At 38.8% G+C, this 14277-nt stretch overlaps 1 protein-coding gene across 6 annotated transcripts in view; it reads left to right on the forward strand.

Moving 5' to 3' along the window:
* VPS8 (VPS8 subunit of CORVET complex) overlaps positions 1-14277 on the forward strand; it is a 302825-nt gene that overhangs the window by 243643 nt on the left and 44905 nt on the right. For all 6 annotated transcript variants that reach the window (XM_065540320.1, XM_065540319.1, XM_065540318.1 and 3 more), the window contains 3 exons: positions 628-708; positions 2950-3119; positions 6481-6646. In XM_065540320.1, coding sequence (XP_065396392.1) covers positions 628-708; positions 2950-3119; positions 6481-6646 — 417 coding nt within the window. The remainder of the gene's footprint in view (positions 1-627; positions 709-2949; positions 3120-6480; positions 6647-14277) is intronic.

Here is a 14277-nt window from a genome sequence, read left to right on the forward strand (position 1 = left end):
GTTTTTTTTGTTTTTGTACACTTCAGTGTTTCCAAAATGTACATAATAAACAAGTTACTTGGCATACCTCATATGAAATGCAGTGGAGGGAACATTGGATATCTAGGTATCTGTTGTTTATCAGTAGTGACTTTACTGAAAAAAACTTCAAAAAACTGAGAGCTGTTTTCTCAGAACCTGTTTGTCTCCAAAACTGGTGCGATTTAGTTGGTTAGGGGCAGGAGGTGGCTAAATGGGATCACAGGAGGAGTTGTTGGACAGATTCTGGGTATTCCTGAGTACACTGGTTTTAATGTAACAGACAAATAAGAGTGCAAAGAGGGAGAGTTGCTGTTTTATATGAAGGAGAGGAAGCTTCTTGCAGAAACAAAATAAAAGTAAAGTTTAATTAGACTTGCAAGGATTGTTAAGAAAGGGGCTTGGATAATTTAAATTTTGTTTTTCAAAAATATTTGAGATGATCAGAGGAAGACTATGGTATATTTCCAGTGGAACATTCGTGGAAGAATAAATATTTTGTGACTGTAGAAAAATACTTAAAAGCATTTGGCTTTTTCAGATAACTTAACATTTTAAAGTAATTTTAAAATACAGAATTATAACAGAATTATATTTTTTTCTAATTAGGATCCAGTTTATGGAAAAGGAAAACTTGGAGAAATCCAGGGACTTATTCTGGGAATGTTAGATACCTTTAACTATGAACAAGTAAGTAAGCTACTTGTTACATCTAAGTCTGTCCTAAGGTAGAAAAATGCTATTTTCTTTTCTTTTGTACCTATACGTAAAAAAAAAGTTACCATCTATTTACTGGCAGTTAGGTAGACTGAGGTGTATGTGTGTATATTTATTTCAGTTTTTAATTTCTCTCACCAGGCATGGTAGCTCATACCTGTAATGCCAGCACTTTGGAAGACTGAGACAGGAGGATTGCCTGAGGCCAGGAGTTCGAGTCCAGCCCAGGCAACATAGCAAGACACTGTCTCTACAAAAAATAAAAATAATTAGCTGGGCATGGTGGCATGTGCCTATAATTGTAACTACTCAGGACGATCAATTGAGCCCAGGAGTTGGAGGCTGCATTGAGCTATGATTGCGCCAGGTGACAGAGCAAGACCCTGTCTCTAAAAAAAAAAAAAAAAAAATTATCTTGACCTTGATTTGTGTACACACACACACATTTCAGAATGTAGAAATGCGTCTAATTCAAATTTAGTTTATTTTAATTCATTCACAATGAAACAAGTATCTTTTTTTTCAAAATGAAGGTATGAGAAACTTTCTGGAAAAATAATTTAGTACAAAGCTATACCACATGAAAAGGAAGGGTCAACATGAATATAGAAAATTGCAAAATAAAATTAAATGAGTATTATTTTAAACATTCTGAAACAGATAGTTGTCACTAACCATTGTATTAGTCCGTTTTTATGCTGCTGATAAAGACATACCCAAGGCTGGGCAGTTTACAAAAGAAAGAGGTTTATTGGACTTACAGTTCCATGTGGCTGGGGAGGCCTCACAATCATGGCAGAAGGTGAAAGGCATGTCTCACGTGGCGGCAGATAAGAGAGCTTGTGCAGGGAAACTCCCCCTTATAATACTGTCTGCTCTCGTGAAACTTACTTGCTATCATGAGAACAATACAGGAAAGACCTGCCCCCGTGATTCAGTTACCTCCCACCACACGTGGGAATTCAAGATGAGATTTGGGTGGGGACACAGCCAAACCATATCACCATAAATGATCATTAGTCTTCCCTTAACTCAAAATTGTCTTTAGCTTTAAGTCTCAGTAAGTGCCAGCCTGGTGTACGGGCTTTTTTCTTAGTGTACTGCAAAGTGACTCCTGAAGCCACCTAGGAAAAGTACCATTTAGGTCTGTTGGAGACAACGTCTGCTTTTTTTTTTAAGAATCTGTGAGAAGAAAAAGGAAAATCTGGGTGACAGCTTTTCTTAGAATGTTGTAAGAATTGCAGTTTGGCTATGTGTAGCCCAGTGAAGCTTGATACTCCTACAGGCACAGATTCCACGTTAGCAGAAGTAAAGTTGAGTGCAAGGCAGAAAATGTTTACCAATTTTGGAACTATGAAAGAGGAGAAAAATGTGATACTGATTGGAAAAAATGAGACTATTAGAACGAAAAGTTTTGCGTTACAGGTGAAGTTAAAGAGCTAAGCTGTATAGCAAGGAGGGCAGGCAGTACCTAGCTCTATCTTCCCCTTCAGGACTGAGAGAAAAGAACCCAACTACATAGCCAGATGATATATACCGATGTTAAGAATGAGATACGGTACAAAAACAATACTTTATAAATACATAGAGCCTAAAAATGACTTAATGTGATAGCTGTTAAAATGTCTTTATGTGACTTAATGATAGATGTCATGGTCTTGAGTAGATGCAAATGACTTCTAAGTGCTGATCAGGAAAATGTTATCTCTCTGCCCAAGGAAGATGAAAATGGAGTAGTGGCCATTAGCTTTACTAGTGAAAAGATATTTGAAACATTACCATGAATGCAGTTTCAATAAAAAATCTGGGATTCAGAATTAGCTGTATTCTTTATTACAACACTCTGAGCCATTCAGAGAGCAGTTATTATATAAATGTAATAAATAGATTTGGGCTTATCTAGTCGTTTGAAAGCCATCAATACTGAATTAAACTGCAGAATGGCAGAGCTGACATTTCTCAGTAGAAACTAATGACAGACTTGAGAGTCTCATAATGTATACACTCACCATTACTCTGCACATTGAGGTTAACCGCTTGAATTTGTGAGGTTTTGATTTTTTTTTGTTTCAACAATTTTATCCCTTTATAATGTGTTCCAATTTTAGTTGTTGGTAGTTGAAAACTAAACAAGTGCTATTCACCATCCATCTCCTCTATCTCTTTCATTTTATAACCTTTTGTTTGTTTGTTTTTTGTTTTGTTGTTTCATAGACCCTGCTGGAAACAACAACTAGCCTTCTAAACCAGGATCTCCATTGGTCATTGTGTAACCTGAGAGCTTCAGTCACCAGAGGACTGAATCCCAAACAAGATTACTGCTCTATATGTTTGCAGCAGTACAAGAGACGCCAAGAAATGGCTGATGAAATTATTGTCTTTAGGTAAGAAAGGGAAATAAATGTTACATGTATGGTACACGTACATCTGTGGCATTACCAGGCAAGAATACACATGGATACACAGACAGGCAGTCATTCTAGCAATGAACATGATAGGCAAGTTCCTGCCCTCACAGACCTTACATTCTGCATTGGGGTGGAGGTTGGGGTGCCCAGGCGAGACATAAATACAGAGGAATAAGAGCTTTGGAGAAAAACAGAACGCAGGACAAATGGATAGAAGGATGACGTGTTCAGGACAAGTGCTATTGAATGAGGGATGGCATATCTGAGGACGTGACCTTTGAGCAGAACAAGAGAGGGAGGAGCAAGGGTGCTGAGAGGTGTTTGGATTCTGAGTATCCTTTAAAGGTAGGGATAATTTGCTGGTGTATTAGATGTGGAATATGAGAGAAAAATGAGTCTTTGGTCTGAGCAATTGGGTAAACATGTACCATTGTCTAAGATGAAGAAGATACAAGGAAGTGGGGAATTCAGGAGTTTCGTCTTGCACATGTTAGGTTTGATATGTACTGTTAGACATCAAGTAGGGATGCCAGCTAGACAGTTCTTCAAGTCAGAAATCTGGAGATGTGTTGAGACTGGAAAATTTTAATTTATAAGTTGTCAGCATATGATATTTAAGCTACATTGCAAAGAGAGAAGAACCCTAGTGCAGAATGAAGGTGTTGGTCTCAGGAGCAAAGACAGCTCATCTAGAATGTAGGGATAGAGGTAACACAATATGGCCATGGAGCCAAACTTCCTGAGTTCAGATATTGACTCCGCTACATGCCAGCTGTGAGACCTTGGGCAAGTTATTTAACTTCTTTATATTTTAGTTTCCTCATCTGTAAATAGGATAATAGTACCTACCTCCTAGGGTTTTGTGAGGATTGAATGAAATGATTTATATAAGGCACTTGTAACAGTGCCTGGCATGAGTAAGCACTATCTGAGTGTTAGCTCTGCATGAAGATTGGTAGACTTGATGGTTGGAAGAGGAAGTAGTTCTCTTCACACGAAGAGCCCATTCAGGCGAGAAATATTTATTGAGCACCTGCTATATGTGAGCTGCTATTCAAGGGGATAGGATACAGGATGAATGAAACAAAGGATCTACCCTCATGGAGTTTACATTGTAGTGTCAGGGATAGACCATAAGCCAACAAGTGTAATGCCAGATACTGATAACTACCACGGGGGAAAAAATGTTAAAGGAGATACAGAATGTTTGGTGGGGGGTGCAGATATTTTATATAGGTTGGTCAGGGAAAGGCTTACCGTTAAGGTGACTTATGAACAGACAACTTAAAAATTAATTAATAGAAAAAGAATTAATAGTTACATGAATAAAAACGAGCTATGCTATAGAGAAAAAGGAATGTTGGGAGCTACTAATTTATAGAGTAGCCCGGAAAGCCTTCTTGTTTAAATGACATTTGAGGGGATCTAAAGGAAGTGGCCATGCAACCTCAGAAGAGAGTACACCAGGCAGAGGAGCTGAGTGCAGAGACCATGAGGCAGGAGAGCCTTGGCATTCTTGAGGAGTAGTGAGTGAGGAGGCTAGCGGCACCCGAGCAGCCAAGGAAGGGGACAGTGAAAGAGACTTCAGAGGAGCAGAGGCCAAATCATGTAGGAGCTGGCCCAAGTCTAACTCATTTTTATAATGAAAGTGAGACTTTTACTCTGAGATGCGAAGCCATTGGATGATTTTGAGGACTGGGGCGGTGACATGATCTGACCTATGTCTTAAGGATTACTCTGACTGTTGTGTTAAAGGACTAGACAGATCAAGGGGGAAAGCAGACGGATCAGTTTATATATATATATATATATATATACACACACACACACACACATACACAGAGAGAGAGAGAGAGAGAGACACAGAGAGAGAGAGATAGGAAGAAAAAAAGAAAAAGAATATAAAGACTATAGAAAAGAAAAGGATTGATTTCTGAAATGTCCAACACTTTAGGTTAGAGAAATGAAGACCAATCAGTGTAGATGGCTGAGAATTATTCTCAGTACTCAACTTCTGGGAGGCTGATTTGGTCATTTAATGTAATCAATAGGGAATTTCTTTATATGAATAGTGTAAGGATTTACTACAGCAGTGACATTTTTGTAAATGTTTAATCAAATCACAACCCTTGCCTTGAATTTGGTGATGAGACCATTCATGTTGTTATCAAGCTACTTAAATAGTTACGATTTTTTCCAGTTGCCTTTTTTAAATTTTTTTTTTCTTTTTGAGATGGAATCTCATTCTGTCTGCCAGCCTGGAGCGCAGTAACGCAATCTCAGCTCATTGTAACCTCTGCCTCCTGGGTTCAACCGATTCTCGTGCCTCAGCCTCCTGAGGTAGCTGGGACTACAGGTGTGTGCCACCACACCTGGCTAATTTTTTGTTTTTTTTGTTTTGTTTTGTTTTGTTTTGTTTTTTTGAGACGGAGTCTCGCTCTGTCGCCCAGGCTGGAGTGCAGTGGCCGGATCTCAGCTCACTGCAAGCTCCGCCTCCCGGGTTCGGGCCATTCTCCTGTCTCAGCCTCCTGAGTAGCTGGGACTACAGGCGCCCGCCACCTCGCCCCGCTAGTTTTTTGTATTTTTTAGTAGAGACGGGGTTTCACCGTGTTAGCCAGGATGGTCTCGATCTCCTGACCTAGTGATCCGCCCATCTCGGCCTCCCAAAGTGCTGGGATTACAGGCTTGAGCCACCGCGCCCGGCCTGTTTTTTGTTTTTTTGAGACAGAGTTTTGCTCTTGTCACCCAGGCTGGAGTGCAGTGGCACGATCTTGGCTCACTGCAACGTCTGCCTCCTGGGTTCAAGCGATTCTTCTGCCTCAGCCTCCCAGCTAGCTGGGATTATAGGTACCTGCCACCACACCCGGCTAATTTTTTGTATTTTTAGTAGAGATGGGGTTTCATCATGTTGTCCAGGCTGATCACAAACTCCTAACCTCAGCCGATCTGCCCGCGTCAGCCTCCCAAAGTGCTGGGATTACAGGCGTGAGCCACCATGCCCAGCCCCCTGTTGCATTTTTCTCAGACTATCTGAAAATGCCATCCGATTTCATAGTTTGGTAAATGAACAGAAGTTCAACTCATCCTTTGAGTAGTTTGTAGTCAGAGAACGGTGATTTGTTTGTACTCACAACATAAGTATACAAATATATGAATGTGGATTTTTAAAAAGAGAGGACAGCAGCGAGTACATTCCCTTTCTTGTTTCTTACCCTGTACAGCCATCAGTGCCTTTCTACTTGTTAGATATCTTTATCGCTTCTCAGTACACTTACAAGCTTATGTTTATGCATTTTGTGATAATAAAAAGGACACATTCGTTGCCTACATTTTGCAGCTGTGGCCATTTGTATCACTCATTCTGCCTTCAAAACAAAGAATGCACCATGGAAATTGAGGGCCAAACAAGATGGACATGCTACAAATGCAGCTCAAGTAACAAAGTAGGAAAACTCAGTGAAAATTCATCTGAAATTAAAAAGGGAAGGGTAACCCCATCACAGGTAAGACTTGTTTTCGTGGCAAAATGGAGATGGTCTTTTCTTACCAATGTCATTTGGGCCTGGTTTTCATTTTCTTTGGTTCCCATAGGTCTCAACAAATTTACCTGGTGGGTATTGGGTACATGAAATATTCTTTTCAGTCCTATTTAGTGTTTGAAGAGCCTCTCCTCTCTACTCAGTACAGAAAAAACATGAATTTGAGAGCAACAGATGACATTTTCTGCCTTTAAAAGGCTGAAGATCTAGTTGGACAGATGAGGTGTACACACATGAGCCTGTTTTTAAGACCCTTTGACAGAGTAACAGCCCAGCAAGTACGACTGAATACTTGCAAGTACCAATGAATACCTACATGATAAGAGTGCAGAATTATGACTTTTAAGTAGGGCTGATGATGGACAAGGTGCATGCACATATGCTCTTTCACTGCCTTTGGAGTCTGACTGCTGGACTAGATGATAATTTTATGTATTTTACAGCCTTTTTTTTAAAGCAGGTAGTGGAGCAGAATTTGAACTCTACCACTTGATAGTTTTCAGGAGAACAGAGCTTGACAACACAAGGGGTTCAATGTGGAGAAGTTACTGGGACTGGGACTTGATCATTGTGCTCTACCCAGCTATACTTCCTCTTTGAAGTAGTATCATATTTTCGGCTTCCCGTTCCTTCCTCTGTGCTACCCTATCCTATAGTTGGCCCTCACATCACATAGTGAAAAGTTGGGCTTGTTACTTTTCTCTTTTTGTTTCTTTGTTTTTTTTTTTTTTTTTGAGATGGAGTCTTGCTCTGTTGCCCAGGCTGGAGTGCAGTGCTGTGATCTCGGCTCATTGCAAGCTCCACCTCCTGGGTTCACGCCATTCTGCCTCAGCCTCCTGAGAAGCTGGGACTACAGGTGCATGCCACCACGCCTTGCTAACTTTTTGTATTTTCAGTAGAGACGGGGTTTCACTGTGTTAGCCAGGATGGTCTCGATTTCCTGACCTCGTGATCTACCTGCCTCGGCCTCCCAAAGTTCTGGGATTACAGGCATGAGCCACCACACCTGGCCTCTCTTTTTGTTTCATCAGCCATCAGCATTGTATTAGAAGCAAAGCCTGAGAAAACCTCGTGACTAACGTCTCTCCAGATAACAATGTAGAACTTCTGCTCTCCAGTGGTAGCCTTTCCATTTATACCTTCCCCAAGTTTGTATTGAACAGTGTGATAGGCTCTTGCCTGGTGCCTGGAGATACAATGGTAGACAAGGCAAACATGGTTTTGTCTTGCAGAGTTTACAGTCAATGAAATTATAAAAGGGTTTTTAACTAAGTACTCTTAAGTTTTTTCTGACTCCAATTCAGTTCAATTCTAATACTACCTAGAGTTAGAGACTCCATAGTTTAAGGGTTCAGTTCCATAAGACAGTCCTCACTTTAGATGCCAGTCACAAAGTACTCAGGCTACCTACTTTTGTCTGACTTGGCTGCAAATTCAGTGGTCCCCATGACCCCCTCTCGGGTTCCATAATTCACTAGGATGACTCACAGAACTCAGGAAACACTTTTTTACATTTACCAATTTATTATAAAGGATGCGACTGAGGAAGAGCCAAATGGAAGAGATGCATAGGGCAAGGTTGGGGAGGGGGATGAGGAGTGGTAGAGATTCCATGCCCTTTCTGGGCCTAGCACCTTCCTAGCACATCAGTGTCTACACTAACCCATAAACTCCTCAACCCCACCATTAACAGGTTTTTTTGGAGGTTTCATTATGTAGTCATGCCTGTTTAAATTATTGGCCGTTTATGACTGAGCTCAATCTCCAGCCCCTCTCCCCTCTGCACAGGTTGAGAGATGGGGCTGAAAGTTCCAAACCTCTAACCATGGCTTGGTCTTTCTGACACCCAGCTCCCATGCTGAAGCTACCTAGGGGTCTCCAGTCACCAGTCATCTTATTCTCATGCAAAAGACACTCTCATCACTCAGGAGATTCCACTTGTTTTAGGAGCTGTATGCCGGGAACCTAAGACAAAGGCCAAATATATGTATTTTTATTATACCTCAAGTACTTACAGATGAACTATGCTGTAAGATAATGAGTAGATATAAAATAGGTATGAGGGATCATGGAAGGCTTCCTAGAAGTGCCATGTTAGTTTCCCTTGAAGGGAAAAAAAGAGGAGTAAGCTAGACAAGTTTAAGTGCAAGGGTAGACAGCAAGGGGAGTATTGCAGGCAGAGGAAACAGTACATGGAATAAACACAGAACTAGAAGGTAAGCAGAATGGAATCAAGAGGCTCAGAGAGAGTGGTATGAGGTGAGGCTTATTAGGCAAGCAGGGACCAAGTTAAGTACTTAGGTGTGCCAATACTTATGGCATTATATTTTTTCATTGGTAAGTATAATGTTAACTGTAGAATTTTAGTATGTAACCTTTATATCATGTTTAGGAAATTCCCTTTTATTCCATGTTTTCTTGAGAAATTTTTCATGAATTGGTGTAAAATTTTGAAAGCCATTTACACTACATTGGTGGCCCTCTTCCCTTATTCCCCACACCTCCTGCAGCAAAGAAAGGTAATCTGTTTCGTTGAATTTCTTCCTTCTCAAGCATCAAGAAAGGGGAAACCATTTTATTTAATTTTATTTTAAAATTTTTTATTTCCATAGTTTTTGAGGAACAGGTGGTTTTTGATTACTTGGAAAAGTTATTTAGTGGTGATTTCTGAGATTTTGGTGCACCCATCAGCCAAGCAGTGTACACTATGCCCATTGTGTATTCTTTTATCCCTCACTTCACTCCAGTCCTTCCCCCCTCCCTGAGTCCCTAAAGTCCATTGCATCCTTCTTATGCTTTTGCATTCTCATAGTTTAGCTCCCACTTATAAATGAGAACATAAGATGCTTGGTTTTCCACTCCTGTGTTACTTCATTTAGAATAATGGTCTCCAACTCCATCCAGGTTGTACAAATGCCATTATTTTGTTTCTTTCTATGACTGAGTAGTATTCCATGGTGTATGTATACCACATTTCTTTATCCACTCCTTGGTTGGTGGGCATTTTAGGTTGGTTCCACGTCTTGCAGTTGCAAATTGTGCTGCTATAAACATGCATGTACAAGTGTCTTTTTTGTATAATGACTTCTTTTCCTTTGGGTAGATACCAAGTAATGGAATTGCTGCATCCAATGGTAGTTCTACTTTTAGTTCTTTAAGGAACCTCCATACTGTTTTCCATAATGGTTGTACTAGTTTACATTCCCATCAGCAGTATAAACGTGTTCCCTTTCCACTACATCCATGCCAACATCTAATTTTTTTTATTTTTTAGGGCCATTCTTGCAGGAGTAAAGCGGTGTCTTACTGTGGTTTTAATTTGCATTTCTCTGATAGTTTAGTGATGTTGAGCATTTTTTCACATGTTCAGCCATTTGTATATCTTCTTTTGAGAATTGTCTATTCGTGTCCTTTGCCCACTTTTTGACGGGGTTGTTTTTTACTTGCTGATTTGTTTGAATTCCTTATAGATTCTGGATGTTAGTCCTTTGATGGATGCATAGTTTGTGAATATTTTCTCCCACTCTACGGGTTGTCTGTTTACTCTGCTGATTTTTCTTCGCCTGTGCAGAAGCTTTTTAGTTTAATTAGATTCCATTTATTTATTTGGGCTTTTTTTTTTTTGCATTTGCTTTTGGGTTCTTGATCACGAAGTCTTTGCCTAAGCTAATGCCTAGAAGGGTTTTTATGGATTCAGGTCTTAGATTTAAGTCTTTGATGCATCTTGGGTTGACTTTGTATACAGTGAGAGTTGAGGATCCAGTTTCATTCTTCTACACGTGGCTTGCCAATTATCCCAAGCACCTTTTGTTGAATAGGGTGTCCTTCCCCCACTTTATGTTTTTGTATGCTTTGTCAAAGATCAGTTAGCTGTAAGTATTTGGCTTTACACCTGGTTTCTCCGCTCTGTTCCATTGGTCTGCATTCCTATTTTTATACCAGTACCATGTTGTATTGGTAATGATACCCTTGTAGTATAGCGTGAAGTTGGGTAATGTGACGCCTCCAGATTTGTTCTTTTTGCTTAGTATTGCTTTGGCTGTGTGGGCTCTTTTTTGGTTCCATGTGAATTTCAGGATTTTTTTTTTCTAGTTCTATTTAGAATGATGATGGTATTTTGATGGGAATCGCATTGAATCTGTAGATTGCTTTCGGCAGTATGGTCATTTTCACAATATCGATTCTACCCATCCATGAGCAAAGGTATTTCCATTTGTTTGTGTCATCTGTGATTTCTTTCAGCAGTGTTTTGTAGTTTTCCTTGTAGAGGTCTTTCAACTCCTTGGTTGGGTATATTCCTAAGTATTTTATGTATGTATGTATGTATGTATGTATATGTATTTATTTATTTATTCTCGCAGCTATTGTAAAACGGATTGAGTTCTTGATTCTCTTGGTTTGTTGTTGGTGTATCACAGTGCTACTGATTTGGGTATGTTAATTTTGTATCCTAAATCTTTATTGAATTCCTTTATCAGATCTAGGAGCTTATTGGATGGGTCTTTAGGGTTTTCTAGGTATACAGTCATGTCATTGGTGAACAGTGATGGTTTGACTTCCTCTTTACTGGTTGAGTGTCCTTTCTTTCTTTCTTTCTCTTGTCTGATTGCTCTGGCCAGGACTTCCAGTACTAAGCTGAATAGATGTAAGTGGGCATCCTTGTATAGAAATCTTGCTATTAATTGTTAAAAAAATAGTATTTGTTAGTCAACGGGCAACTTGATATAAATTCAAAGAAAAATATCTAAGATTTGCTAGATTTCAATGAACAGGGCTTGGAGTTCTTGAGAGTAGGTAATAAGCTAACACATTGTTATGTACCAGAACATTCAAGTTGTTATTCCTTTTAAAACTTCAAAAGCAAGAACATTCTTAGACACTCATTAGGGAGTTTTATATGGTATTGTTCAAAATCAACTGAGTTTTTCCCCACTACTTGGAACTGGTTTTATTTCTTGGTGTTTATTGTTCTCTAGGAAAATGTTTTGTCTTTTGGGGTAAATGTACAAATAATGCCAGGAGGAAGTATGAACAACTTCCAAGTAAGTATTCAGTAAATGATATTTATGTTCACTAGCCATAATTTTCTGTTAACCATTGCACATTGCTTAATTATTTTGAATTCCCACTATACTTGGAGATTCAGTTTACATGCCATTTAATGAAATAGGAACAGTGATATTAATGCCTGTTTTCATTTGTCCGTTTTAAAAGAATATTAGCTTTCTGATATAAATAGGTCATATCAATACTCTATTACTATAATTAAATATATATTACTATAATTAAACCAAATACTAAAAAATGAGATTTCAGTGTTCAGCAGTAGTGTCATTTCTCAAAAGAGTGTCTTCAACATTAAACTTATAAATTAAATGAAGATTAGTATGTCTCAGGAGTACATAGAGATGATTGATCATCCTAATATAAATGCAGCATTTTGAAGATACTTTTGCCCATTTTCCAATAATCTTGTTATTGTACTATAGTACTAAGTGATTCATTACTTCAGCCAGTATTTAATGTTAAGTGATTCATTACTTCAGCCAGTATTTCATGTATGCCTGCATTGAGCCAAACACTATTCCTGGTATGACAATACATTGGTGAATAAAAAAATAACCATAGTTCCCACTATCATATAGCTTGCCATCTAGTAAGGGAACTAGACATAAATAATTAAATAAACAAGCATTATATCAAATATATAGCTTCAAATTGTGATAGGTACATAATTGGCATAAAGGGAAACAGTAGAATAGTATAGGGAAAATAACATGAGGGAAACGTACTTTAGATGGTTAGGGAATCTTTATATGCAGAGGTAATATTTAAGCCAAGACTTGAAGGCTAAGGTGGTACCAGCCATGTGAAAAACATTTCAGGCAAGAAATTTCAGGCAAGAGAGAACAGCAAGCACAAAGGATCTGAGGAGACAAATGACTTGTTCAAGGAACTGAAAAAAGATCAGCAGCTGGAACATAGTGCCTAAAAGGGAAAATGGCCAGAAATGAGGTTGAAGAAGTGGGTAGACAGGGCCTGGTTAGCCTTAAAGACCCTGGTAAACAGGTAAGCATGCATTATATCAAATATATAGTTTCAAATTGTGATAGGTATTTAATTGACATAAAGGGAAAGAATAGAATATTACAGGGAGAGTAACATGAGGGAAACCTACTTTAGATTAGGAGACAAATGACTTGTTCGATCAAGAGTTTGGTTTTATTCTTAGGAAACACTGAATGGTGATTGCAGTTGTAGAAAATGGATAGCCAGATTTGTATTACCAGCCCAGTTCTCACTTGTTTTCCAGAGCTGTGTAACAGTCAAGACTTTTGAAGTTCTGTAAATTTGTACATTTCCCTTTGATGCAGAAAAATCTTCATACAGACAGAACTAAGGATGAAAATAATACCAAGAAATTGTTTTTAGTATTTTTATAGAACTAAGGCTTTGATGGAAATATGAGATAAGGACATAAATTCTGTTGTCCAATAAAAAGTGGAAAAAAATGCAATTTTACCAGTGATCAAAGAAATGCAAGCTAAATCAACTATACAATACCATTTTTTTTTACTTATTAAGCTGGCAAATATTTAAAAATACATAATTAAACTGAGACACATTAAAAATACGTATGCATTTACATTGATAAGGATGTGAGGAGAGAGATACTTTTATGCACTACTAGTGGGAATGCATATTTGTGTAAGTCCACAAGCCCTTGTCTAAGTCACTTTGGCCAGATATGTTTCAGAATTCAGAATTTTTTGGATTTTATAAATGTAACATGAAGACTTTCACTTCAGGACAAGATGCATTTGGAGGGTTTTTTTTGGAGGGGGGAGGGGCAAAATACATAAAATAATGGTTCATAAGACATTGGACACCAGGCAGTGAAAGATAGTGACCCCTGAAAAATAAGAAACAAATGACATAAACCCTAGGATTTCTACCAGATTACTCCCTGGAGAAAGTTTTCACGCCATGACTCAGAGAGGGAGAACCAAGGCAGAGCTTAGTCTCTCTGGGTCGAGGGGACAGAGCTCAGAGTCCAGGAAAGACAAGGCGGCTAGAGTTTGCAGGATGGAGTATCAGGAGAGAGCCATACAGAGGGCTCCATAGATCTGCAGAAGGTAACTTTTGAGTATTCAGTTTAGTACTTACCCACTTACCCACTGTGTGAGGAAACTACTTCAGGTTGAAAAAAAAAGTGCCACCCAAAAGGATTAGATTGAACAATGTCCCAGACTCACAGAGAGCCAGAAATAATGCTTGCTCCCACCAGCCAGCCTGGAAATCTTCATAAATCCCAAGGTAGCACTGAGAGTACTAAGTAAGTTCTTAGCCTCAGTAGTGGGGAAAAAATTAACTTTAAACTAACTGCCACTTTGATCTCACCTAACAAAGCTTAAAAGCAAAAACCTAAAAAGATAAAACTATTTCCAAGTGTTTTAACCACATTGCAGAACAGAACTTAGCAATGTATAAAGAATTATTAAAATATCCAATACCCAACAAGATAGAATCCACAATGTCTAGTATTTGATCAAAAATTACTAGGCATGCACAGAAGCAGGAATATACAAGCCATG

This window comes from Macaca fascicularis, chromosome 2 (genome assembly GCF_037993035.2).
Source record: "Macaca fascicularis isolate 582-1 chromosome 2, T2T-MFA8v1.1".
In the NCBI taxonomy this organism is placed as follows: domain Eukaryota; kingdom Metazoa; phylum Chordata; class Mammalia; order Primates; family Cercopithecidae; genus Macaca; species Macaca fascicularis.